Genomic DNA, 25,900 nt, shown 5'->3' on the forward strand with positions numbered 1-25,900 from the left:
GGTGCAGGGGTTGTAGCAATAGGGATTGCAGAGGTTGCGACCGCATCGGGGCCCTTGGGTTAGAGGGGCCCTGGAAGGCCCTCCCTCAACTGCAGTATTCGCTTTGTCATGACTTCTATAGATACTTTGAATAGTGGTAATAATTAACAAACTGTTCCCCATTCCTTTCTTGCACCTCTGACACTGCAGCTGCCATTGGCAGGTTTTGGTGCACCATATCAATTGTTGCATTATATTACAATAGTCCAGATAAGATACTGTATAAGACCAAGTAGTAGAGAGTGATAACATTTCTCTAGAATTCCTCATTGCCACGGTTACTTATAGCTTTCTATCTGCACCTTGCCATTGCTTGGCCCTGTCTGTATCCTTTGTACTAAATAGCTGGAGACATTTCATGAATAGAAATGGCTCGAACCTCAAACTCGAACTTCCGAAAAAGTTCGCGAACTTTTCGAACCGCAATAGACTTCAATAAGCAGGCGAACTTGAAAAACTACAAACACTGTTTCTGGCCACAAAAAAAAGTGATGGAAAAGATGTTTCAAGGGGTCTAACACCTGGAGGGGGCATGGAGAAGTGGGATACAGGCCAAAAGTCCCAGGGAAAATTACGGATTTGATGCACAGCAGGGTTATAATCCCTAAAAGGCAGAAATCACATTGAATTGCTAAATTGGAGGTCTAAAGTGCTTGAAAACATCTTGCGTGTGTATACATGGATCAGCAGTTAGTGTACAGTAGGTAGTGTACTGCTTCACACTGATAGACCAAACTCACTGTGTTACGCACCGCAAACAGCTGTTTGTGTAGTGATGGCTGTGCTGGACTGGTGCTCAGGATGGTGAGAGTGCAGGCGATGGCGGTTTTCAAGCCCATATGGTCGGACTGAGGTAGCTCAATGACAGAACAACTGTCCACAATGAAGCAACGACTTTATTATCTTGGGTCAGGTGTGCCCCCCAACATACTCATATAGCCGGTCATTGCTTTATTGTGATACGCAAGCCCCTTCACCGCAGCAAGGTAACGATCGCAAAGGGGAATTGACACATGTATATTCCTTTTGTTTTGTTGTTGCAGCCGCAGTGCAGCCAGAAAAATTAGGCAGGCATGTACACGCACCAGCAAAAATTATTATTGTTTTTGTTAGCGGTCGCTGCTAGCAGCGGCCTTAAAAATTCAGGAATCCACCTGGAGTCCTGGTCTGGACCCTGTTGGTGGTGGCAGAGGAGGTAGTCAAGTGGCCGGCAGGTAGAGATGCTGTGTGGGGACTGACTTAGTCTTGGGGCAGGCAGTCACATGGCGTGCAGGCAGAGATGCTGTGTGTGAGGACTGACTTAGTCTTCTGGCAGGCAGAAGCCCTCTGGGATCCATGCCTCATTCATTTTGATAAAGGTGAGGTATTAAACACTTTTTTGACCTGACTGCTGGTGGTATAATACAAAGTGCAGTCACACAGAGGCAGTGAAAGGTATGCACTGAATGTGCTGGGCCTGGCACAGTACAGCAATTAGCAAGGGCCAGCTGCGACAGACAGGGCTGTATATTGCAGTGTCAGTGGCACACACACACAAAAAAAACCATCAGAAGAACATTAGCTCTCAAAAGAGCAGTTTTGGGGTGCTTTTCATCAACAAATATCAGCAAGGAGCAACCTAACAGACCTCCTAACTATCGCTTTCCCTATCTCTCCAATGTTTCTCCCTTCTCTCACTAATACAGCCGCACACAGAGTGAGAACATTGGCGAGGCTGCTGCCTTTTACAAGGGGGAGGGGGGCTCCAGGAGGGAGTCCAGCCTGATTGGCTGCTATGTGTCTGCTGACTGTGATGTAGAGGGTCAAAGTTTAGCCCAATGATGTAGTATAGGTGGCAGGTCAAACTCGCTAAGTGTTCGCCGCGAACTCGAACCAGCTAAGTCCGCGCGAACAAGTTCTCCGGCGAACCGTTCGGGCCATCTCTATTCATGAATGTAAGCGCAGATTTAACTTACAACATCATAACTGGATGTGATTCATGAATGGAAGCATAGATTTAGCTTGCAACAACATAGCTGGATATATTTCATGAATGGAAGCACAGACTTAACTTGTTACAACACTCATGCCCACTATACCACCTACCTACTGCTAATATTGTACAACACACTGTAATCCTACTCATGAACTGCAGTGTGCTATGTCTACATTCAGCATCATGATAAGTCACAGTGAGAGTTTAAAGCAGACCCAAACCAAACATTTTTTTAATTCAAAATATTTAGCTGCACCACTCTGACACATACAAAGATAAATAAACACTCCTTCAAGCCTATGAGCATTTCAGTGCATGCTTTTCACCCTTCTCTTTTCCTAACTAGGGTTATACAGGTGGCAGCCACTAGCAATTCCTCCTTTGCTGGACACCACCTACTCCACCAGTTTGCCGGATTCTGTCCCGGCAATTTGAAAGGAAGGGAGGGGTTCCTCCAATAAATGTAAAATATTTTATATTTGTCATCATGCAGCTGAAAAAAGGTTGCTATTTATCATTATAATTTAGAAAATAGATTTTATTTCTGAAATCTTGTATTTTTAATTTGGGTCCACTTTAAACTGTGTTTTTCTGTATCATGCAGTCTGATGTCACATTCAGCCCCTACACCTCAGAGCAAGTCCAGCAGCCTGTACAGTACATTCCATGTAGGGATGTGTGACATTGTTTTTTGTTTGTTTCCCTGCAGCTGATGCAAAAACCCAGGTCCCATCTGCTGCATGGAACAGAAGTTAATATACTAAACTGTATGTGTCTCACAATCCAGACACAACACCAAAGAAAACAGATGAATGCTTTCTAATTCGCATATATACAGCAACTTCCCTTATGCAAGGTTATTCAGTGCAGTGTGCTCTACCTTACAGCAGATCAGTGCTGGAGCTATTGCTTTCACGTTATTGATTTACTGCATATTATTGTTGTTTCAACTGTAAAAATATCCAAATCATAAGAGCAGCATTGAGGTCACCATTCCTCATTCTAGAAACTGGCAGTTTCCTGGCTGCAGTGCAGATCCTCTGGCTATGATATATTTTTGGGTCATTCAATTATAGCAATCAGGTGCTTTGCTTATTCTGTGACTGGGCTGTCTGATCTGCACACTCTGTGTTCTTGTTCAGGACTAATAATATAGAAAGTATAGTAAGTGATATGAGTCCATATGATCTCAATACCCTGCACCTGTATATAAATCAAGCAATTATTATTATTATTAATATTATTACTACTATTTAAAAATATAGTGCTTATAACGTCCACAATGCTAATCTCCCTATAAGGATTAATGGAAAATCAGATGATTTGTTTCACAATCCATAAACAGTTATAGAAAAATATTTAACCACTTGAGGACCACAGTCTTTTCGCCCCTTAAGGACCAGAGCCTTTTTCTCCAATCAGACCACTGCAGCTTTCACGGTTTATTGCTCGCTTATACAACCTACCACCTAAATGAATTTTACCTCCTTTTCTTGTCACTAATACAGCTTTCTTTTGGTGCTATTTGATTGCTGCTGCGAGTTTTAGTTTTTATTATATTCATCAAAAAAGACATGAATTATGTAAATAAAAATGATTTTTTTTTTTACTTTCTGTGCTGACATTTTTCAAATAAAGTAAAATTTCTGTATACATTTTTGTCCAAATTTATTCTGCTACATGTCTTTAATAAAAAAAAAATCCATTCAATGTATATTTATTGGTTTGGGTAAACGTTATAGCGTTTACAAACTATGGTGCCAAAAGTGAATTTTCCCATTTTGAAGCATCTCTGACTTTTCTGACCACCTGTCATGTTTCATGAGGTGCTAAAATTCCAGGATAGTATAAATACCCCCCGAATGACCCCATTTTGGAAAGAAGACATCCCAAAGTATTCACTAAGAGGCATGGTGAGTTCATAGAAGATTTTATCTTTTGTCACAAGTTAGTGTAAAATGACACTTTGTGACAAAAAAAAAAAAAAGTTTCCATTTCTTCTAACTTGCGACAAAAAAAGATGAAATCGGCCACGGACTCACTATGCTCCTCTCTGAATACCTTGAAGTGTCTACTTTCCAAAATGGGGTCATTTGTGGGGTATGTTTACTGTCCTGGCATTTTGGGGGGTGCCTAATTGTAAGCACCCCTGTAAAGCCTAAAGGTGCTCATTGGACTTTGGGCCCATTAGCGCAGTTAGGCTGCAAAAAAGTGCCACACGTGGTATTGCCGTACTCAGGAGAAGTAGTATAATGTGTTTTGGGATGTATTTTTACACATACCCATGCTGGGTGGGAGAAATCTCTCTGTAAATGAAAATGTTTTGATTTTTTTTTACACAATTGTCCATTTACAGAGATATTTCTCCCACTGAGCATGGGGATGTGTAAAAATACACCCCAAAACACATTATACTACTCCTGAGTACGGCGATACCACATGTGTGGCACTTTTTTGCACCCTAACTGCGCTAAGGGGCCCAAAGTCCAATGAGTACCTTTAGGATTTCACAGGTCATTTTGTGACATTTGGTTTCAAGACTACTCCTCACGGTTTAGGGCCCCTAAAATGCCAGATCAGTATAGGAACCCCACTAATGACCTCATTTTAGAAAGAAGACACCCCAAGGTATTCCGTTAGGGGTATGGTGAGTTCATAGAAGATTTTATTTTTTGTCACAAGTTAGCGGAAATTGATTTTAATTGTTTGTTTTTTTTCACAAAGTGTCATTTTCAGCTAACTTGTGACAAAAAATAAAATCTTCTATGAACTCACATTACTCCTAACGGAATACCTTTGGGTGTCTCCTTTCTAAAATGGGGTCATTTGTGGGGTTCCTATACTGCCCTGGCATTTTAGGGGCCCTAAACCGTGAGGAGTAGTCTTGAAACCAAATGTCGCAAAATGACCTGTGAAAACCTAAAGGTACTCATTGGACTTTGGGCCCTTAGCGCACTTAGGGTGCAAAAAAGTGCCACACATGTGATACCGCCTTACTCAGGAGAAGTAGTATAATGTGTTTTGTGGTGTATTTTTACACATACCCATGCTGGGTGGGAGAAATATCTCTGTAAATGACAATTTTTTGATTTTTTTTTTTACACACAATTGTCCATTTACAGAGAGATTTCTCTCACCCAGTATGGGTATGTGTAAAAATACACCCCAAAACACATTATACTAATTCTCCTGAGTACGGCGATACCACATGTGTGACACTTTTTTTGCAACCTAGGTGCGCTAAGGGGCCTAACGTCCTATTCACAGGTCATTTTGAGGCATTTGGATTCTAGACTACTCCTCACGGTTTAGGGCCCCTAAAATGCCAGGGCAGTATAGGAACCCCACAAGTGACCCCATTTTAGAAAGAAGACGCCCCAAGGTATTCTGTTAGGAGTATGGTGAGTCCATAGAAGATTGTATTTTTTGTCACAAGTTAGTGAAAAATGACACTCTGTGAAAAAAACAATTAAAATCAATTTCTAAAATGGGGTCACTTGTGGGGTTCCTATACTGCCCTGGCATTTTACGGGCCCAAAACCGTGAGTAGTCTGGAAACCAATTGTCTCAAAATGACTGTTCAGGGGTATAAGCATCTGCAAATTTTGATGACAGGTGGTCTATGAGGGGGATAATTTTGTGGAACCGGTCATAAGCAGGGTGGCCTTTTAGATGACAGGTTGTATCGGGCCTGATCTGATGGATAGGAGTGCTAGGGGGGTGACAGGAGGTGATTGATGGGTGTCTCAGGGGGTGGTTAGAGGGGAAAATAGATGCAATCAATGCACTGGGGAGGTGATCGGAAGGGGGTCTGAGGGGGATCTGAGGGTTTGGCCGAGTGATCAGGAGCCCACACGGGGCAAATTAGGGCCTGATATGATGGGTAGGTGTGCTAGGGGGTGACAGGTGGTGACAGGAGGTGATTGATGGGTGTCTCAAGGTGTGATTAGAGGGGGAATAGATGCAAGCAATGCACTGGCGAGGTGATCAGGGCTGGGTTCTGAGGGTGTGGGCGGGTGATTGGGTGCCCTAGGGGCAGATAGGGGTCTAATCTGATGGGTAGCAGTGACAGGTGGTGAGAAGGGGTGATTGATGGGTGATTGATGGGTAATTAGTGGGTGTTTAGAGATGTAAACAATGCACTTGGGAGGTGATGTGACGGCAGGTCTGCAGGCGATCTGATGGTGTGGGTGGGTGATCAGATTGCCCGCAAGAGGCAGGTTAGGGGCTGATTGATGGGTGGCAGTGACAGGAGGTGATTGATGGGTGGCAGTGACAGGGGGTGATTGATGGGTGATTGACAGGTGATCAGTGGGTTATTACAGGGAAGAACAGATGTAAATAATGCACTGGCGAATTGATAAGGGGGGTCTGAGGGCAATCTGAGCGTGTGGGCGGGTGATTGGGTGACCGCAAGGGGAAGATTAGGGTCTGATCTGATGGGTAACAGTGACAGGTGGTGATAGGGGGTGATTGATGGGTAATTAGTGGGTGTTTAGAGGAGAGAACAGATGTAAACAATGCACTTGGGAGGTGATCTGACGGCGGGTCTGCAGACAATCTGATGGTGTGGGTGGGTGATCAGATTGCCCGCAAGGGGCAGGTTAGGGGCTGATTGATGGGTGTCAGTGACAGGGGGTGATTGATGGGTGGCAGTGACAGGGGGTGATTGATAGGTGATTGACAGGTAATTGGCAGGTGATCAGTGGGTTATTACAGGGATGAACAGATGTAAATAATGCACTGGCGAATTGATAAGGGGGGTCTGAGGGCAATCTGAGCGTGTGGGCGGGTAAATGGGTGCCCGCAAGGGGCAGATTAGGGTCTGATCTGATGGGTAACAGTGACAGGTGGTGATAGGGGGTGATTGATGGGTAATTAGTGGGTGTTTAGAGGAGAGAACAGATGTAAACAATGCACTTGGGAGGTGATCTGACGGCGGGTCTGCAGGCGATCTGATGGTGTGGGTGGGTGATCAGATTGCCCGCAAGGGGCAGGTTAGGGGCTGATTGATGGGTGGCAGTGACAGGGGGTGATTGATGGGTGATTGACAGGTGATTGACAGGTGATTGACAAGTGATCAGTGGGTTATTACAGGGGGGATAGATGCATACAGTACACAGGGGGGGGGGTCTGGGGAGGGGTCTGGGGAGAATCTGAGGGGTGGGGGTGATCAGGAGCACCCAAGGGGCAGTTTAGGGCTTTAAAAAAATAGCTTTGACAGATAGTGACAGGGAGTGATTGATGGGTGATTAGGGGAGTGATTGGGTGTAAACAGTGGTCTGGGGGGTGGGCAGGGAGGGTCTGAGGGGTGCTGGGGGCGATCAGGGGGCAGGGGAGAGATCAGTGTGCTTGGGTGCAGACTAGGACACTGGGACCACCAGGGCAGGAGGCAGCCTGTATAATACACTTTGTATACATTACAAAGTGTATTATACACTTTGTGGCGGCGATCGTTCAGCTAGTAACCCGCCGGCGCTTCCGAACGGCCGGCGGGTTACAGCGCGAGGGGGGCGGAGCCTGTCACCGGCGGCTAATCGCATCACGAATGATGCAATCGCTGCATAACCACGCCCGCCACCGCCGATGGGTGTATTGCGGTCATTTGGGCCCAGCCCTTGCCTTCGGCTGTGGGCGGGCGGCAAGTGGTTAATACAAAGTATTATTATTATTTAGTATTTATATAGCGCCAACATCTTCTGCGGCGCTGTACTGAGTATATAGTCTAGTCACTTAACTGTCTCTCAGAGGGACGGGCTCACAATCTAATCCCTACCATAGTCATAGTCTATGTATGTATCGTATACACAAGTATACTGCACAGATAATAATCGGATGTAAAACCACTGGTGGAGCGCTTATTCACATAAAAAGTTAGCATCAAACAGGTTAGCGCTCAATGATTAAGAAGTCTCATAAAACACCAAAAAAAAAGGTCCATACACTTCATGACAGCCTCTGTAAGTTATCCTGACAGGAGCAATACAGTGACACTTTAGTATAGTCGACCACCACCACACCCCAAGCAGTGGCAACTCACCCTTAATGTATGGCCTTCTATTAGATAAGGTCTGCAGCGCCCAGGGGCGTTGCTAGCCCCAAAAATCAGTGGCATGTGCCCCGGATCTATTCTGGGGTGCCCCGGATGTCCCTCAGGCAGGCAGCGGGCAGCAGAACTTACCTCTGGCCGCTTGGTCTCCAGATTCTGCCGCCATCTCCTGTTCTGGGCTTCTTTCCCTTCTCTACCACAACACCCAGCATGCCCAACACAGGCACCACTACACCCAGCATGGCACCACACAGACAGGACATCTATGTGGGCTTACTAGGTACTGTGGTGCCATGATGCATGCTGTGATGCCTTTATGGGGGCATGTTTGGAGTTGTGGTGCCTCAATTCGAGGCCTGTGGGAGCATGGGAGGGGATCCACTAAAAGGTTAGGAAACGCTATGGGGGGACTGCCAGACAACCTGGCAGCAGGCCAACATGCCCATCAGAAAGCCAGACCAGCCAGCACAGAAGCCAGTAACTGTGCCTAGTTATGTTGAAGTGACACTGCCTATTTAAGTGATATGCTGCATTCTTTTTTAATTAATGGAGAGGGGGCTTCATCCCTCCCCATATGGCTTCCCTGGTGTTCTGGGGCTTAACCTCCGATCTAGCTTCCTGGGTGGTCTACAGGGGGCAAAACATAATGCAAAGTAGGGAGACCACTTGAGGGCCAAATTTAATGGCTCTCAAGGGACAGATTTGGCCCGCGTGCCGGAGTTTGACATGTATGGTGTGGATAGCTGCAAGGCAAGAGTGCTAACCACTATGTCACTCTGCTGCCATGCTATATAATAAGGATTTGTTCCACAATCCACAGACATTTATAGAAAAATATTTAAAGGACATCCGAGGTGAAAATAAACTGAAGAGAAAAACAATTGTATCTATCCTCCTTTGCCTAAAAATTACTTTTTAAACTATCCCCCAGTTTTATTTTATATTTAAATCTAGTTTTTAAGTTTGTATTGTTTCATTGTCCCTGCTCAATGACACCTTCATTGAAGTATGCTAGGGCTAAAATCTGTGAATTATTGACCCTTTTTTTCTATTTCTTGCTCCAGGAAGCCATTTACTGACAGGAAAGTATTTTATGGCTGTAATTACTTATCAGTGAGGGTTATGCTAAAGTCTCACCCAGTCCGACCCGGTCCCGACCTGGATAGAAACTGTCACTTGCATACCTGATGTTTAACTCTTTCAGACAGAGAAAGAAAACAAGGAACATAATCTAGTTATTTTTGTGCTTGGTACTATACATAGACATGTTTATCTCATGTCATATGTCACCTTGGTTATCCTTTAATACAAAGTACTGTGCTGTATAAAGTAAAAATGCATACAGTAAAACAAATTAACCTGCACCTGAAAGGAGTTGTGGCTGGTGTGAGGTAGATGAGAGGATAAAGATTATAGTGTAGGAAGACTTTCACCATAACAAACAGAATCACTGCTATCTGTTGGCTCCCCTGAATCTTTTCCTTTTTGTATGACTTTAATAAGAAACTTATCCAATTACAGTTCCTTTTGCCTCCTGTTGAGGATTTCATGGAAATTTGAAACTGAGCAGCAGGGCCGGGCTGAGGCAGAGGCAAGAGAGGCTCCAGCCTCAGGGCGCAGTGTAGGAGGGGGCGCACAACTCACTCAGCTGTCATTCCCCTATTGTGTTTGAAGCAGAGAGAAATAAGAAAAGAGGATACATGACAGTGACTGCAAGCCAGATAACTAGAGATTAAGGTGTTGGAGGGTTTGGGGCCCTAGGAATCAGTGTATGACGGCTGGGGTGGGAGGGATGGAGGGGCGCACTTTTAGTCTCAGCCTTGAGTGCTGGAAGACCTTGTCTGGTCTCTGTTGAACAGTCATTACACTTTGAATAGGTACAATCCTTCAGCATCAAAGAAGGGAAGCTCAGTTGTAATGTCATGACATATGTACATACAAGTAGTGATGGCAGAAACCAGTTCCTGGCAAACAGCTGCCGTTTGTGCCAGCTCACCTTAGTGGTGAACAGTACAGGCTGTATGCACCTGCCCTATACTTTCCCATAGGGCCATTCTTTGACCTTTCACATTGAAGTCAGGTGGGTTAGGACAGCCAATACAACCTGATCAACACCCAGGCCACCCCCCCCCCCCCCCCATAAAAGGCACAATCCCGTAGGCCATTTTCATTCTGCCTGTATTCAGTGTAGGGAGATGAGCTGCTGCTGCTGATACAGGGACAGTGTTAGATAGGCTGTATTGTGATATTGTGCTGTGTAGCTGATTCCCATGTGCACTGCTACTCGCTAGTTGCAATGCACCAGCTAGAGACCCCTTATAGTCCTTTTTAGGATTCTTCCTGACCGCATACTGTAGACTTTATTAATATTGTGTTGTTGCTTCCTAAGTGCACAGTGCACCAGCTAGGGAACCCACCAGGACTCATCTGGACCACAAAAGTCATTTTGTGTACTAACATTAACTCTGCTGTGTGCTGTTGCTATACTTATATTTTGTTATTACTGATATTCTGTTGTATATTGTGGTGCGTGTTGTAAAAACACAACACCTATATACAGTTATAAAGTGTAGTGTGTGGCTGGCTGCATCACTGTTCTAGCCCTCTGTTACTGTGTATAAGTGATTTATTGTTACTGACCTCCACACAGCATGACCCGTGTCACCTAACTTTGCATTATTTACAGTGTCTCGCACATTTTTGTTCTCTTCCACCACCACCCAGTACGTCGCTTGGCCCTACTGTAATTGGCTTTACCACCCCCCCCAAAAAATATATTATTATTATTACCCTGGTGCATGCCAGTTACTACAGGCCTCTGTGTCAGTGTGATCTTTCACACTGGGGTGGTGCAGTGCGGTAATTTTACCGCAGCCCAAAGAACGTCAGTTAATACCGATGCGGTGTGGTGTGATGTGATGGAAGTGACGCTTTCACCACATCCCGATGCGGTTCTGCGGCGACGTGCGGCAGACAGGAAGTCATGTAAGTCTGTGGCCACATGTGTGTGAAAACCAGCCACAAATTTTACGCGTCGTGCATGCACAGAAGCATATTTTTGGCAACACGCTTCCGCGCACATGATCGCTTCGGCCACAGGAAGTGAGCGTCACTTCCTGCTTGGCCGGCTGCCAGACGGGGATTACCGTGTACTAACCCGGGACGCACCGTTGCTGCCAATCCGCAGTGTGAAACTGGCCTGAAAGTTAAATATTAATTCAGCAGGTAACTGCTCATTTTTTCTGGCCTAACCTACTGTGGCTTTTATTTCTAATGTTAAGGCAACTGTTCAATTGTTCAGGCCTCACCTAGTGTGACTGCTATTTCTTATTTTTATCTAGAAACTATCTGTGATTTTTGACATTTATGTATGAAAAAAAGCCTCCGCGTGAAGAGGGTCCTGTCTGGAGCCTCTTCTTTTCACAGTGTCCTAGGTGGGGGCGGAGCGTATAGCGGGTGGGGGCAGAGCGTATAGCGGGTGGGGGCAGAGCGTATCGCGTTCGGGGGCGGAGCTTTATTTTCTCGACCAAAGGGGCCTTTTTATTGAAAATTTTAAAAAGGGGGTTGCCTGGGCACCCAGAGTCCCCCCACCTCTGCATGTGCCTTCTGGTTGCCCATATAATATATAATCACCTCCTCGCATTCACATTTACAAGATTTTGCGCGCGCTTCACCCCTCCTCTGGAATGCCCTCCCACAACACATCCGTCACTCGCCAGCCTTTGTTACCTCTAAAAACTCATTTGTTCCGACAAGCATATGCGCTACCTTAGGCCACTTCCCTTTGTCCTAAGACCAAATTGCAATCCTTCTAGATATCCTAAAACACACTGGCCCATATGCAATTAACTTTTTCTCCTGAGTTTTCTCCTAGGTGATATTTTTAAATTTGTCAATAAAATGCCCTTTAAGACACCAGAAAGCAAGAAAATACTCAAAATAAATTAAATAATACTTTTTCATTTACTTTTTGGTACTTTTTTAGTTGAAAAGTGCTGGAAAGTTATTTTAAAAAGAAGATGGAAAATTATCTCCTAGGAGAAAATTTGGGTGAAAAAGTGAATTGCATATGGCCCACTGCCTCTATATATTTGTTGCATACTACCTCTATTCTTGTCCCGCCCCCCCTCCATTCCCTTTAGATTGTAAGCTCGAAAGCGCAGGGCTCTCTTCCCTTTAGTGTCTTGTAAATCATTATACATTTTATTCATCATGTTACTTTTATCACTGTCATTACCAATTCTATATTTTGTATTCTGTATTTTGTATCATTTTTTGTATTTTGTCACTAATTATTTATCTTGTATATTGGTGTACACCATTGTCTGTATAATTATTTACCCCATGTTTGTTTCTTACTTTGTACAGCGCCACGGAATATGTTGGCGCTTTATAAATCAATAAATCAATCAATCAATATAGTAAAATCTTGGATTGTAAATAACTTGGTTTGCAAGTACTTTGTAAGACAAGCAAACTTTTTTTATGAAATGTTGACTTTATGAGCAAGCAACATCTTGATATACAAGCACAGAACTTGTATATATAGATAGTCGAACATCGCAGTTTCGTGTTCACAAACGTTCCTGCAAACGTTACCGTGATCGTTTGTGAACTAATTGTTTGCAGCGAGCCCTATCGACTTTAATGGCAGGCAAACTTCTGAAACCTTCATTGAATCTATGTAGCCACAATTTCTTTATGAAAGGTGTAGAAAGTGTACTTAAAGGAGTTCTGTTTATGTAAAAAAGTAAAACAAGCTGACACTTCCCTGGGGCTTCTATCAGCCCCTGCAGCGGTAATGTCCCACGCCGTCCTCTCCCGATGCGCCGTTCCCCACCGCCGGCCCCCGTGTAATCACGCGAGTGATTACACTGCGGCTGCACGGCCGAGCTCTCACTTCCGCACGCGTCATCAGAGCTTACTGCGCAGGTGCAGTACAAGAAAACTTTGTACAGTGCCTGCACAGTAAGCTCCCGATGACGCGAACGGGAGCGTGCATTATTCGTCTGTCATCAGACGAATAATGCCCGGTGCCAGCGGCGGGGAACGGCAGATCGGAGGAGGGCAGCGTGGGACATTACTGTTACAGGGGGCTGATAGATGCCCCAGGTAAGTGTCAGCTTGTTTTAGTTTTTGAGTACCACAGAACCCCTTTAAACCCAGGCAGTGGCATAGTGGAAGTGGATCAAGGACGAAATATTCCACAAAAAGTACCTGGACACTGTGTGGTAACTATTACCTCTTGATGCTGTCCATTTATCTGCCTCTACCTGGACACAGTGTGGTAACTACTATGCTTCAGCCCTGTCCATATGTCTGCCTATACCTACAGTATAAACTGTGTTATTTCAATCTATATTATGCTGTAATAATTCAGTACTACAGTATATGTAATGTTTGTAAAGATACATCTGATACAGGATATGGGCTTTCTCAACACTACCATGAATATTTTAAACCTCAGGAAAAATATTACCAATGTAAGGCCCGATTCACATTTGCGTTCTTTTGTGAAGCCGGCCATACGGATCCGGCCATCAGAATCAGGTAAAAACTGTCAGTTTTTACAGCCAGTGTGCTGAAACTGTCAGTTTTCTGTTAGTTCCTATACAGCTGCAAAATCTTCCATTTCCGTTCCGCTGGGCAAAATGGTCCGGAAAAATAGGTCCTGCGACATTTTTATGTCCGCAAAGCGGAACAGACAACAGATCCGTACAAGCGGATGGATGTGAACGGATCCATTGGTTAACATTGGATCCGTTCGCTTACCGGACTGTTTGTACAGTAAATGTTCCGCTTCCATTCCGCACAACGCTAATGTGAACCGTGCCTTATTCTGCCAAATCTAATGTTTTAGGGCTCTTCTACACCACACGTAATTTACCAATGCAATTTTAATTGTTTTAAATGTTTTATTTTTCTCCTTGTGTGCCTAGCATTCAGTAAAAATCGCAAAATGGAATCACATTGCTATTTGTAATGTAAAAGTAGCCATATGAATATTATGACATTAAAACAGGGGCATTTTTAGGCATAGGCATTACAGGCCACTGCCTGGAGTGCCATTGGTCTGGAGGGCACCATGCCCTTGATTAAGCCCCACGCCTGAAATTAAGCCATGCCTCCGGGCAAAGCCATGCCCCCGGTGAAGCAACGTCCCCACAAGTGTTTGTACCGCCTTCTGTCTCCGTGTGCCACCTTCAGTCCTCCTGTGCCACCTCCGAGATGGATTAAAGTTAAATGGTGCCCTAGGCAAGCAACTACTTTGGGCCCACGCTTGATGGCCACCTAGCTTTTTTGGCAAGATTTGTTGGGGGTTATCATAAACTGCCCCCTAGACTCTCTCCAGGCCCTACGCACCTGTCCAAGTTGCCTTGTGGATGATCCGACTCTGTGTGCCTCTCTCTGTCCCACTGTGCCTTTTTCTGTGCCCCTTCGTGCCTTCCTCTGTTCCCCTTCCTGTTCCCTTCCCCCTCCTGTGCTCCCCCTGTTCAGTGCTCTGGAGTCCAGTGCTGTGCCTGTGCAACCCTCCTGTGCCTGTGCAACCCTCCTGTCTGTTCTCTGCTCTCTCTAGTGCTGGCACCTCACTCTCCTCATGTAGCATGTAATCACCCTACATGCGGTAGGGAGAGTGGTGAGCAGACAGGCGGAAGCACAGCGATGGACTCCAGCTGAGAGGTAAAAGCACAGCTTCTGCTGCACTATACTCTGCACTTACACACTAAGCTGGGATAGTGCAGGGAGGGGTTATGGAATGAAATGTGACATGTTGTTTGTATCTCAGGGTCCCCCTGCATTAAGCATACACTCTATACAGCACATGGTTTAGATTATCTTGTGTGTGGTATTTTTATTTCAGGGTGGGGGGTTGTGACAGAGAACTTCTTGCCTGGAATGACCAAAAGGCTAGAAATGCATCTGCATTAAAATCAGCTACTTCTAGCAGTTAATACATGGCTAATTGTACAACTTACTTATTATAGGTATACAAGGGGTTGTGGAAGCGTATCAGAACTGTCTGCCAAAGCTGCAGCTCTATGGACCCACCAATATTGCTCCTATTATTCAGAAAGTAGCCAAGTCTGCCTCTGAGGAGACCCACACAATGGAAGCCACGGTAAAGAATGGGAATCTTTTACTTTTGCTTCAAATAGAAATTCAGAACATAGTTATAAAGAAATGCCTGTGTACAATGTATTAGAAAGTTGGTACAGTAGTTTTGCTTAAATGTTGGAATAGATTCAGAAAATCAATGCCTGCTAAGTTAATGTTTAATGTTTCCCCTCCAGCTTTTTAGATGTCTATTTGGCTGCTGACTCGCAAACATCTTGCCTGAGAATATTTTCAGAACAGCGTTTATAGCTAGATTTCTGTAAACTGAAACACTTTTTGCTGATGTTCAGCAACCCAGTTTAGTATTAAGTATTTATAAAATTACCAGTTTGTTAAAGGACCTTTATAGTGAAAAATATAGAATTTAAAATACATGTAAACGCATGCATATAGTACCGGTAAGTACAAGAGGAGACTTGCGTGGAGATTTAGGTTAAGAATAAAACAATCCCTTCAGTTCAGTTCTGTATACTGCAAGGATTAATAACCTTACTTATTACCGTATTCCTATTTGGAGGCAGGTGGGCCAACATAATACATGGACCAGGAAAACACACAAGGAGACGCAAATCAAAAACCAATAGTGCAATATGCTAGAACAGTAGGATGTATGAAAAGAAAGTTACTAACAAATTTTCCTTTGCAATAACATGCAATCACTAATAAGTCTCTTGGAGGAATTTCCTCCCACTTTTGGGCTTGCGAGGGTCCTCAGTATGTTGCACTCCTGGTAGTTGTGTAGGTTCTAAAAAAACAGAGCTACACTAAAAATACAACCTTTTCACAGAAGTGTAAACAGTAATAACGGGTCAGACTGAGGTGCTTGAATTGGCTTACTAGTTTCCAACAGCACATTTTTTGTTTGGGGAAACTGACCTGGGGAAGTGAGACATGCCCACAAAAACACATTGGGCTTGATTCACTAAGACAAATAGCATGCCTTATCAGAGATAACACACCTTATCAAAGTTAACACGCCTTATCGGAGTATCATAGAAAGAGCTACAAACGTATGCCTGCTAATTGGCAATGACGAGAGTTCCACTCGTCCTGCCTTGAAACCCTGCGGGTTCGTAGCGCTCGCTACTCTTCTGATAAGGCATGTTAACTTTGATAAGACGTGTTATCTCTGATAAGGCTTGCTATTTGTCTTAGTGAATCAAGCCCATTGGGTGACCTTATGGGCTTAATTCACTAAACCATGCTCACACTTAACATGACAGTGATAAGCCGCTTTGCATGTGATATCATGTGCGTAAAGGTTTGCGCACGTAAAGGTATGACTTTGCGTGCAAAGTATCATTATCACGTGAAGTCACTGCAGATCACGCGAACAGTATGCAGATATTGAATTATTACTGTATACAGTACATTACGCGACACGCGTTAAACTTTGCGCATCAGCAATAGTGCTTAGATTAACATGTGAGTTAATGTAATATTAACTCACATGTTAATGTAAGCACCATTGCTGATTTCATTGCCAAACTCTATCTTTTTATTGCGTGAAGCGTCATAGCTTTCAATGGCTTAGTGCGTGAAGCGTAACGCCGTTCGCACAATAAGACTTAACACACAAACGGTGGAAACTGTTTGCGTGCATAATGCTACGCGCGCTCGTTTGCACGTGCAAAGCCTTTACACATAATAACTGAGTTATCATGCTTTAGTGAATCAAGCCCTATGTGTGCAATAATAATTTTGGACTATTGTTGAGTTGTAGTGGCTGTTTGAGATCTACAGAAGAGATAAGTCAACCATAACTCTTCTTTTTAAACCATGTTTTAATTGTTTCATATATTTTGGGTGCAGTAACTGTTTGTTACTGTAACGATCGGTGTCAGCACACAGAGAGAATCTGATTATTGGTGATCTGCAGTATCACCAAGAATACAGATTATACCTGATTATTGATGATCTGCAGAATCACCGATAATCCAAGTATAACTAACCTCTGGACACCTTTATAGTGTGAGTGTTTGGTGCAACAGTAATGACTTTGAGTAAGACCACCCGAGGAGCAGGTGGTCTTTAGCAGTACGGGCGATACTGCCTTTTGGTAGGGACAGAGACCTTCAAGTAGCCTGAGAACTCCAAAAGGGGTGGAGTTTCAGGGTAAGGTAGGCTGAACCTGTGAGTGAGTGACACCTGAGGGTGGTAGTCACTACCAGGTCTGGAGACTATCTCTTAACGAGAGAGATAGCTCTCGAGGTCGGGCAAGCCAGGTCGGCGACACACAGACAGATAAGGTACAAAGACAGAAGGCTGATTCGGTATCCAAGACAGGCAGGGTTTGGCAACGTGATATCAGATATGCGTGGTACCAAATCAGAAAGCAGAGGGATAGTCAGGAAAGCAACAGGTCATAACAAATATCAAACAATGCCCAGTCTTGGGTGTGAGGTCCGTGGTCTCTACACCCTGGAACTAGTCTGATGTATAACAGAATGATAACACAAGTTCCCTAGTCTTGGGTGTGAGGTCCGTGGTCTCTACACCCTGGAACTAGTCTGAAGTATAACAGAATGATAACACAAGTTCCCTAGTCTTGGGTGTGAGGTCCGTGGTCTCTACACCCTGGAACTAGTCTGAAGTATAACAGAATAACAATATAAGTAATCTGGCTCAGTGTGAATATCCAGGTCCTCCTGGTTCTAACACAGTGTTGGATCTGACTAAGGTCTAAATGCTTCCACATAAGTGTTTGCAATGGCAGACAACCAGCAACTGACAAGCAACCTGAATATATAGTTGCAGGACTCTGCTGCCCCGCCCGAGCCACTCAGCCAATCAGGAGTCCAGCAGGAATCAGCTGATCATCCTGATCAGCTGATACATCTCCTGCTGGTATAAAAGGTCTGACTTCTGGCGCGCGCGCGTAGCTCCTCAGCCTGTGTGAACTAACAGACCCAGCCACACCAGACGCATGCTGCTGCGGACATCAGCCGCCTTGCCGCCAGTACACACGGCGGCTTTTCCACGTTTTCTCACAGTTGCACAATTAGTAATTAGTCATGTAGGAAGATGGGAGTTAGTATACTAATATCGCTTTTGTCTCCCCATTCTTAGTACTAGTTCATTCTGGTGTCAAACTCCTATTAGCAACATCAATTATCTATTTTAATTCATTCATTAAAATAGGTATTTTCACAGGTGAACTCTGACAGCAGAAGTAACAAATTTAGCTTTTTAGGCAGGGTTTACATGAAACAGGTCATTTGTGTGAAAATGCATTCGTTACACATATTATAAAAGTCAATGGAGAATCATATTTCTGTTAAAATTTGCAAAATTTTGTTTGCATTTTCGCATGCCTGGCTGATCCAGAAGAGGCTTCTGGGGGGCTTTAGCTAGCAAAGGAGGGGGACAGAGGAGAACAGGAAGGGGGGTGGCTGTGAGCATCAGGACAGCTGCCAGAACATGACTGCTTTTCCTACTCTCTTCAACTCTGGTATCCTTTAAAGTACACCAGTGGCTTATATACAGAATCAAGGGCCACAGAAAACTAGGGCAAGCTGACTTTAAGGGGAGAGTAAGAGGGAGCATGTCCAAAAGTGGGCAAGTCTACACGGAACAAATATTACTATGGCCTACTTTATTAGGCCTCAAAGGTTTTTGCAAAAAAAAAAAAAACAGCTTTACAAACGCAGGTCTGTTACAAGGGTTTCTCATGGCGTCCTGGCCTTTTACCAGCATATGTTATGGGGGCCTCATCTATTACTCAGGTCTGCACAGGAGTCTGGTCTGTTACAAGTGTCAGTCACTAGGAATCTAGTCTGTCACCTGGGATCTGTCACTATTGTCAGTCACTGTGGTCTGTTGCTAGGGTAGGGTAATTTTACTGGGGTCTGCCTACCAATTCTGCCTGTTAAGTTGCATATACTAGCTGGATTGAAAGCGGCCATGACAGCCGATAAAGACCGCTTTGAATCTAGTGAGTATCCGCCGTGTGCACAACAGGAATGTGACATCTGCTAAACATCCTGCATGCTAGTACATATGAGCCAATATTCACTCCCAATGAACAATAATTGTTCATCTACTTGATGAACAATACGATTAAATGATTGTATTGTCTGAGAAATAGGAGGACTTTTTCATAAAAATTTGACTTTAGCCGAAGGTCAAATTTTTCAAGGAGTGATTATAGGCACCATGGGAAAAGAGGAGCCGAATGGACAATGCACAGAGGTATGTGGATCCAGCATGAACATACATTTGTGCTTAGCTTGGCTAGCTTTGCTCAGGTGAGTTGTCCTTTAACCACTAGCTGCATTTGCAGCAGTATGTCTACGACCTGCAGGAAAACAGTTTCCGTACTAGGGTCGTAGATATGCATCAATGTCCACCGCTTGCTCCTGCACGTGTTCTCGTCGCCGATCATTCCCATTCATTGATGTAAGTCCCCCTGTCAAAGACCGCCAGCATCAATGAGATGCCTGTGGTCATTGTAACAAACTAAGTTACACTTAGACGTATTACTTCCTGTTCACGTACTACTAGTACGTGGCAGGAAGAAAATTGTGTAAGGACATCTTGTGGCCAAATAGTAAAATTACACCTTCATAAATTTATTTCAATAAAAAGACCTACACATAATTTAAAATTAACTCCTTACCTCCCACACTTTACCATAAATACTCAAATAAAACTTTTGCATAAAAAAATGACAATTAAAAAAAAGTTCATAAATACTTACCTTAGGGACTTAACTTTTTTTAAATATGTATGTCAAAAGGGTATATTAATGTTATTTTTGAAAATATGGGCTTGTATGTAGTGGTGGACGTAAAACTGAAAAAAATGCACCTTTATCTACAAATAAAATATTGGCGCCATACATTGTGATATGGACATAAATTAAATGGCGTAATAATCGTGACGAATGGGAAAATAAAATATGTGAGTTTTAATTATGGTAGCATGTATTATTTTAAAACTATAATGGCCAGAAACTACGAAATAATGAATTTCTTTCATTTTTTTCTTATTATTTCCATTAAAATGCATTTAGAATAAAATAATTCTTAGCAAAATGTACCACCCAAAGAAAGCCTAATTGGTGCTGAAAAAAAATATAGATCATTTTGTTGTGATAAGTAGTAATAAAGTTATAGGCAAATGAATGTAAGGAGCACTGAAAGGTGAAATTTCTCTGGTCAATAAGGGGAAAACCCCTCAATGGTGAAGTGGTTAATTATATTAACCTGTTACTCTAATCAGGCTGACTGTAAACTCTGCATTGCTGTGGAAACCACTTCACCATAGCAACCTTCTGATGTGGTTTTTACCTGTTAGTGGCCCCATCCACATTTTTTCATGGCCACACCCACTTCTCAGTGTATACACCACCCCTTTCCCTCTTTGGTGGAGGCAAGTGGTAAAGCATATATTTAGGAATGTTATCAACATCCCTAAACATACATTTGGGGTTTTTGGGTGCTATAAGGATTTCACGTTTCTAATTTGAGAGATCATCAGACACAACCACATGTAGGTGATCAAAAAGCAAAACAACTGCTTCACGCTGACAGTATTTTAAGACTTTATTCCTGATGCCAATTTAGCCTATACAATAAAATAACAACTTCTAACAACAGAACATTTTTATACAATTACAAACAATTACTGCCCTGCCTGGAGCTCTCATTGAAGAAAGCCATAAGTGCACTGATGTATTTTTGTAATGCAAATAATTACAGTTCCTTCTGTGAATAATTGTATAATGTATGGAACACAAACAATCACAGCTGATGGTCTTTGTAATAAACTAAAAATTAAATAAAATTGCGCTTACGCAGCAGTGGAAGATTTGGCCACAGTACACAGTTAGGATTGTTTAAAGCAAACCTCAACTAAAAAATTAAAGTAAAATAAACATATACACGTCATACTTACCTCACGTGTAGTCTACACAACAATTTATTTCTCCTCTCCCACATCCTGTTTGTCCACTCTGATTGCTGGAGTTCTCCATCCTCCATTTTAAAAATGGTGATGACCCTGTAACAGCTTCTGGGTCAGCACTCCCTTAACCTGTAATAACACCCACTTGAGTCATAGGGAAATATGGACATTACCTTGCGCATCAGTTGTCCTTTCAGTTATAACTGAAAGCAACTGATATAGTGGAAAAGGGCTCTAAGGCTTCCAGTTCTGACTAGATCTAGTCAGAACTGGAAGGAATCATTGTTAGTAGAAAATTGTGAGCTTTTGAGAGGAACTGATGGCGGAGCAAGTATGTAACGTTCATTTACATCATGTGTTTATTTTAAATAATTTTACTTGGTTCAGGTTCCCTTTAATAAAGCAATGCCATGAAGAGGTATTTGCTGTAGATTATAATAAAAATATCCACAAACATGAGATGACCCCACGTGCAGCCATAATCAGCAAAATGTCGATGCATTTCATGATTGCCAACTACAAAACCCTGGGGGGTCGGATATTGGATGTAAGTGTACATAAACTGACATGTGACATAGGGATGTATGCACAAAAGCTTGGTTAACTTACCATTTACACAATTTACGTAGCAAGTTATGCAAACTGCCTAGCTCACTAAATGCATGCATCACTTATTTTGCTTGCATAGTTTGATAAATACGGTTTTTTGTTTTTTTTTTGCATTGCAAGTGTTAAAAAATAGTGCTGTTATGTATGCAAATGAGATAGTTGAACAACCAAGTCAAATTCAGCCTAAACAGTAAACAGAAATAAAACACTTACCTGGCATTGTAAACAAGCAAGCTCTTAGGCCTCTTTCACAGTGGGACGTTGCGTTTTATGCGACGTTAAAGTCGCACAACGTGCCCCTAACGCAGCGCAAGTAGGTTATGAAATTGGACCTTATTTTGCACTGCGTTATGTGTCTCTTGGTGCACCGTTTTCGACGCATACTGATGGAACGAAAACGGAGCATGTGTTACATTTAAAAAAAAGAGACATTACTGAGCATGTGTAACACACATAACACAGCAAATGTATTTCTAAACGCACAGCATGCAGCACTTTCTAAATATTGCTACACGTTACACACAACGCAACGTGTGCACTGTGAATGTCGCACAGACTATGCATTGCTGTGCTTTAGTCTGCGTTATAATTTTTTATAACGTGCGACTTTAACGTCCCACTGTGAAAGATGCCTAAAGCTAATTATTTATTTTTTTCATTAAGAGCTGAATGAACCAGGGTTTATACTACACTGATATATCTGCAGCACATCTTTCTCAGTCAAAACCGAATCTCTTAAAATGAAAAAATAATATGAGACACCAGGAAAATATTACATATTTTTGCTATTACACATACAATCATCTCCTGAATTTGTTTTCGGTTTAGGCTTGCTTTAGGACAGATTACAAAACTAATGCTTAAAGTGAACCAAAGAAAGATCAAAGCTTATCCTGTATTTATACTTACCCGGGGCTTCCTCCTGTCCCATGACGTCCGTGGAGGGCTTCGCCATCCTCCTTGGCCCCTCCGTTTTGCCGCTACCTGGCCCAGTGATTAGGCCACCCAATCTCTTCAGCGCTTGCGTGGCCCAGCCACGTGCGCACCTCCCGTCACGCTCCTACTGCTGGGAGCATTCTACACCTGCACAGTAGTACTGCACAGGCTCAGAAAGCTACCAAATGCGGGAGCGTGATGGCGGCATGTGCAAGGCCGAGCCACACATGCGCTGAAGGGGCACAACTAACAGAGGGGCCGAGGTGGACAACAAGGGACTCCATGGACCTCATGGAGCAGGAGGAAGCCCCAGGTAAGTATACAGTAAATACAGGATAAGCTTTGATCTCAGGTTCATTTTAATGCAGTTGTTCTGCAAACAAAAACCCGTAGGAATGGTAGTGCCTGTATCCTCTCCCTAAACATGTACACTGATGCTTGTTAAAAACAGTAGAGCAGGAGAAAGTATTGAGGATATCAGATTTTGTCTGAACATTTGACTGCCTGCAAGCTTTACCAACTGGATTTCATAAGTGTATAGTAATCAATACAAATATCAGTTGCTAGTGCATGCTGAAGTTTGTACACTGCTCAGTGCCTTATTAAAGGGTAAATTATCTCCTCCCATCCAAGTGACTACATACGTCTTGGAACAGTCAAGATGTTTAACTGTGCAACGCTTTATTGGCACAATAAACAATGCATTTTGCAGAGCATTTGTCTGCTTCATCAGGTACAGTGCCACATGGCTAACTTTGCACAGTATGAACAAATCTGTATCTGAACAGAGGCTTTCATGCTGTCCAAGGTCAGCCATCTGGTGCTTTACCTGATGAAGCAGACATAAGCTCTGTTAAATGCATTGTTTATTTAGCCAATAAAGCGTTTGGAAAATGTACAATATTGGCTGTTCATTCTAGCAGATAAGTACGTACTTACACTTTTTAAAACATTTTGTAATTATTTAACCTCCTCCCAGGTGTCTACCTAGTAGCCTTGACAATATCATCTTTAAGCCCATATGCACTTTTTCTCTTAGTTGATATGTTCACACCTTGTCAATAAAACCGCCAGCAAGCAAGAAAATGCTCAAAATAATTTTGATAGTACTTTTTCACCTACTTTTGGTACTTTTTCAATTGTAAAATCCTGAAAAGTGTTTTTAAAGACAAGATGAAAATCATCTCCTAGGAGAAAATAAACTGCATATGAGCCTAAGTGTCTAATATTATTAGTACCATAGTAACCCCTACAGCCAGAAATGCAATCACCAACACCACTAGAACAAAGACCCTAGAGGGCAATAGGCAGTTCCCCATACACCTGAATACTGGTTGCAAATAGCAGCCAAATTTTGTGAGCAGAATACAAGTGAATACCCCTGGCTTGCCCTGCTCTCTACATTCAGAGGCTCCTGTATTCCTTGTGCCTATTTTCCTCTCTGGAGTAAATGAATAACATTCTTCTGGATAAAAGTACACTTAACATTTAAAGTGTACACTACCCAAAGGTCAAAAAGTAAATACTTACCTAAGGAGAGGGAAGCCTCTGGATCCTATAGAGGCTTTCCATACTGCCCTTTGGTCTCCGGTTGGTGAGCACAGATCAATCAAAGATTACTAAAAAGGCTTGTTGGTAAACACAATAGGGCCACGCTCCTCTTCAGGCACGAGTGCAGCCATACTGCGGGAGTGCGAGTACGGCTGTGCCTGTGCAGTAAGCCAGAGCAAATTTGATGTAACACGGCCATGATCATGCCAGAAGAGGAGCGCAGTCCCAATGTTAATGAGGGTTCCAGGCAGTGGCAGAGGACAGAAGGACTGCGTGGGGAGCCACTGGAGGTCCAGGTACATATTTACTTTTTGACATTGTGGAAGCCTCAGGTTCTCTTTAAATAAGCCCATATAAATTATTTCCTGTGTCAGAATAAAACACAAACGTGACTGAATCTGCTTGTACAACATGAACAACATGTTTTATGATATAATAGAATGATAGTCTTTTTCTATTCATTTGCAGCAATACTTTATCCTTCTCATCTTAACGGATGGTGTAATCACAGACATGGCTGACACAAGGGAAGCTATAGTTCATGCCTCACATCTCCCCATGTCCGTCATCATCGTCGGAGTAGGTAACGCAGATTTCAGCGATATGCAGATGCTGGATGGAGATGATGGGATATTGAGGTCACCTAAGGGAGAGCCAGTGCTTCGAGACATCGTTCAGTTTGTGCCATTCAGGAATTTTAAACACGTACGTATCTTCCAAGTATACGGGCTTCAAGATCTGACAGACAAAGGAAGCCATTTGTCATCTACTGCCATTTCCAAAAATAGAAATGTTTTGGGCCTAGGTGATTTATGAGGTGTATTTAAATCATATGTGACATTTATAAACATGCTAAATGTTAAAACTGCCACATTTAATTTACTTGCAGATAATTTACAAAAGTATACAATCATGTTATCCTACATTCATTGGAACAGATGAACGGCATTGCCCCACATAAGATCATGGTGCAGAAGGTTAATCAGGCTATCGCTGGAAACTGCTAAAATGCCAAGATAGAGCAAAGTGTTTGCAAAATGTGTCATTTATCTAAGTAAAGTATCCTTATGTGTAGTCAGTCCGTAGGCAATGAAAACATGGCCTTTCTATTAATCAGGAAGCAACATAATAAGGAATAAGGAACAACAAGGTTAATTTAATTTGTGTGAAGCGCAATATACCAGTTTCCAATTAATATGTATCTGGCCAGAGAAAACTAAAGGCGTTTGCATTAAAATCAATTCATCATAATAACCAATCACAATTTATCTTTCACTGATCTCACTTTATTAAACTGAATCTTCATTGGTAGCTATTACTGACTACATTTTGGATGCCACCCAAGTGCCTTGCCTTCAAAGCTATATAAAATATCAACCAATTTCCTTTTATTATTTTCAGTATCATTGATTTGCATAGCACCATTAGAAATAAATACAGGACCATAACAATAACTTTAGGTGGAATACTAGGCAGTAAATTCTAAATGGAAATAGGATTACTGCAAAATGCTACAAAAAAGTTTTTCCCAATTTTAACTCCTTGCCTCACCAAATTTATAATAGTATTCAAATCAAGATAACAAACAACCAACTCTTGAATTTCTTAATCACCCTTATCGCAAAACCAAATAATACCATTCCATATCTCTGCTAAAATACAATTATAAAATGCCTCAAATACAGCTAGCCATTTAAAGAGGTTGCTCCTCTACCACC

General features: G+C 42.8%; 1 protein-coding gene across 2 annotated transcripts in view; it reads left to right on the top strand.

Moving 5' to 3' along the window:
• CPNE4 (copine 4) overlaps positions 1-25,900 on the top strand; it is a 672,213-nt gene that overhangs the window by 608,663 nt on the left and 37,650 nt on the right. For both annotated transcript variants that reach the window (XM_068236266.1, XM_068236267.1), the window contains exons 14-15: positions 15,050-15,183; positions 24,651-24,887. In XM_068236266.1, the coding sequence (XP_068092367.1) occupies positions 15,050-15,183; positions 24,651-24,887 (371 nt within the window). The remainder of the gene's footprint in view (positions 1-15,049; positions 15,184-24,650; positions 24,888-25,900) is intronic.

This window comes from Hyperolius riggenbachi, chromosome 5 (genome assembly GCF_040937935.1).
Source record: "Hyperolius riggenbachi isolate aHypRig1 chromosome 5, aHypRig1.pri, whole genome shotgun sequence".
NCBI lineage: Eukaryota > Metazoa > Chordata > Amphibia > Anura > Hyperoliidae > Hyperolius > Hyperolius riggenbachi.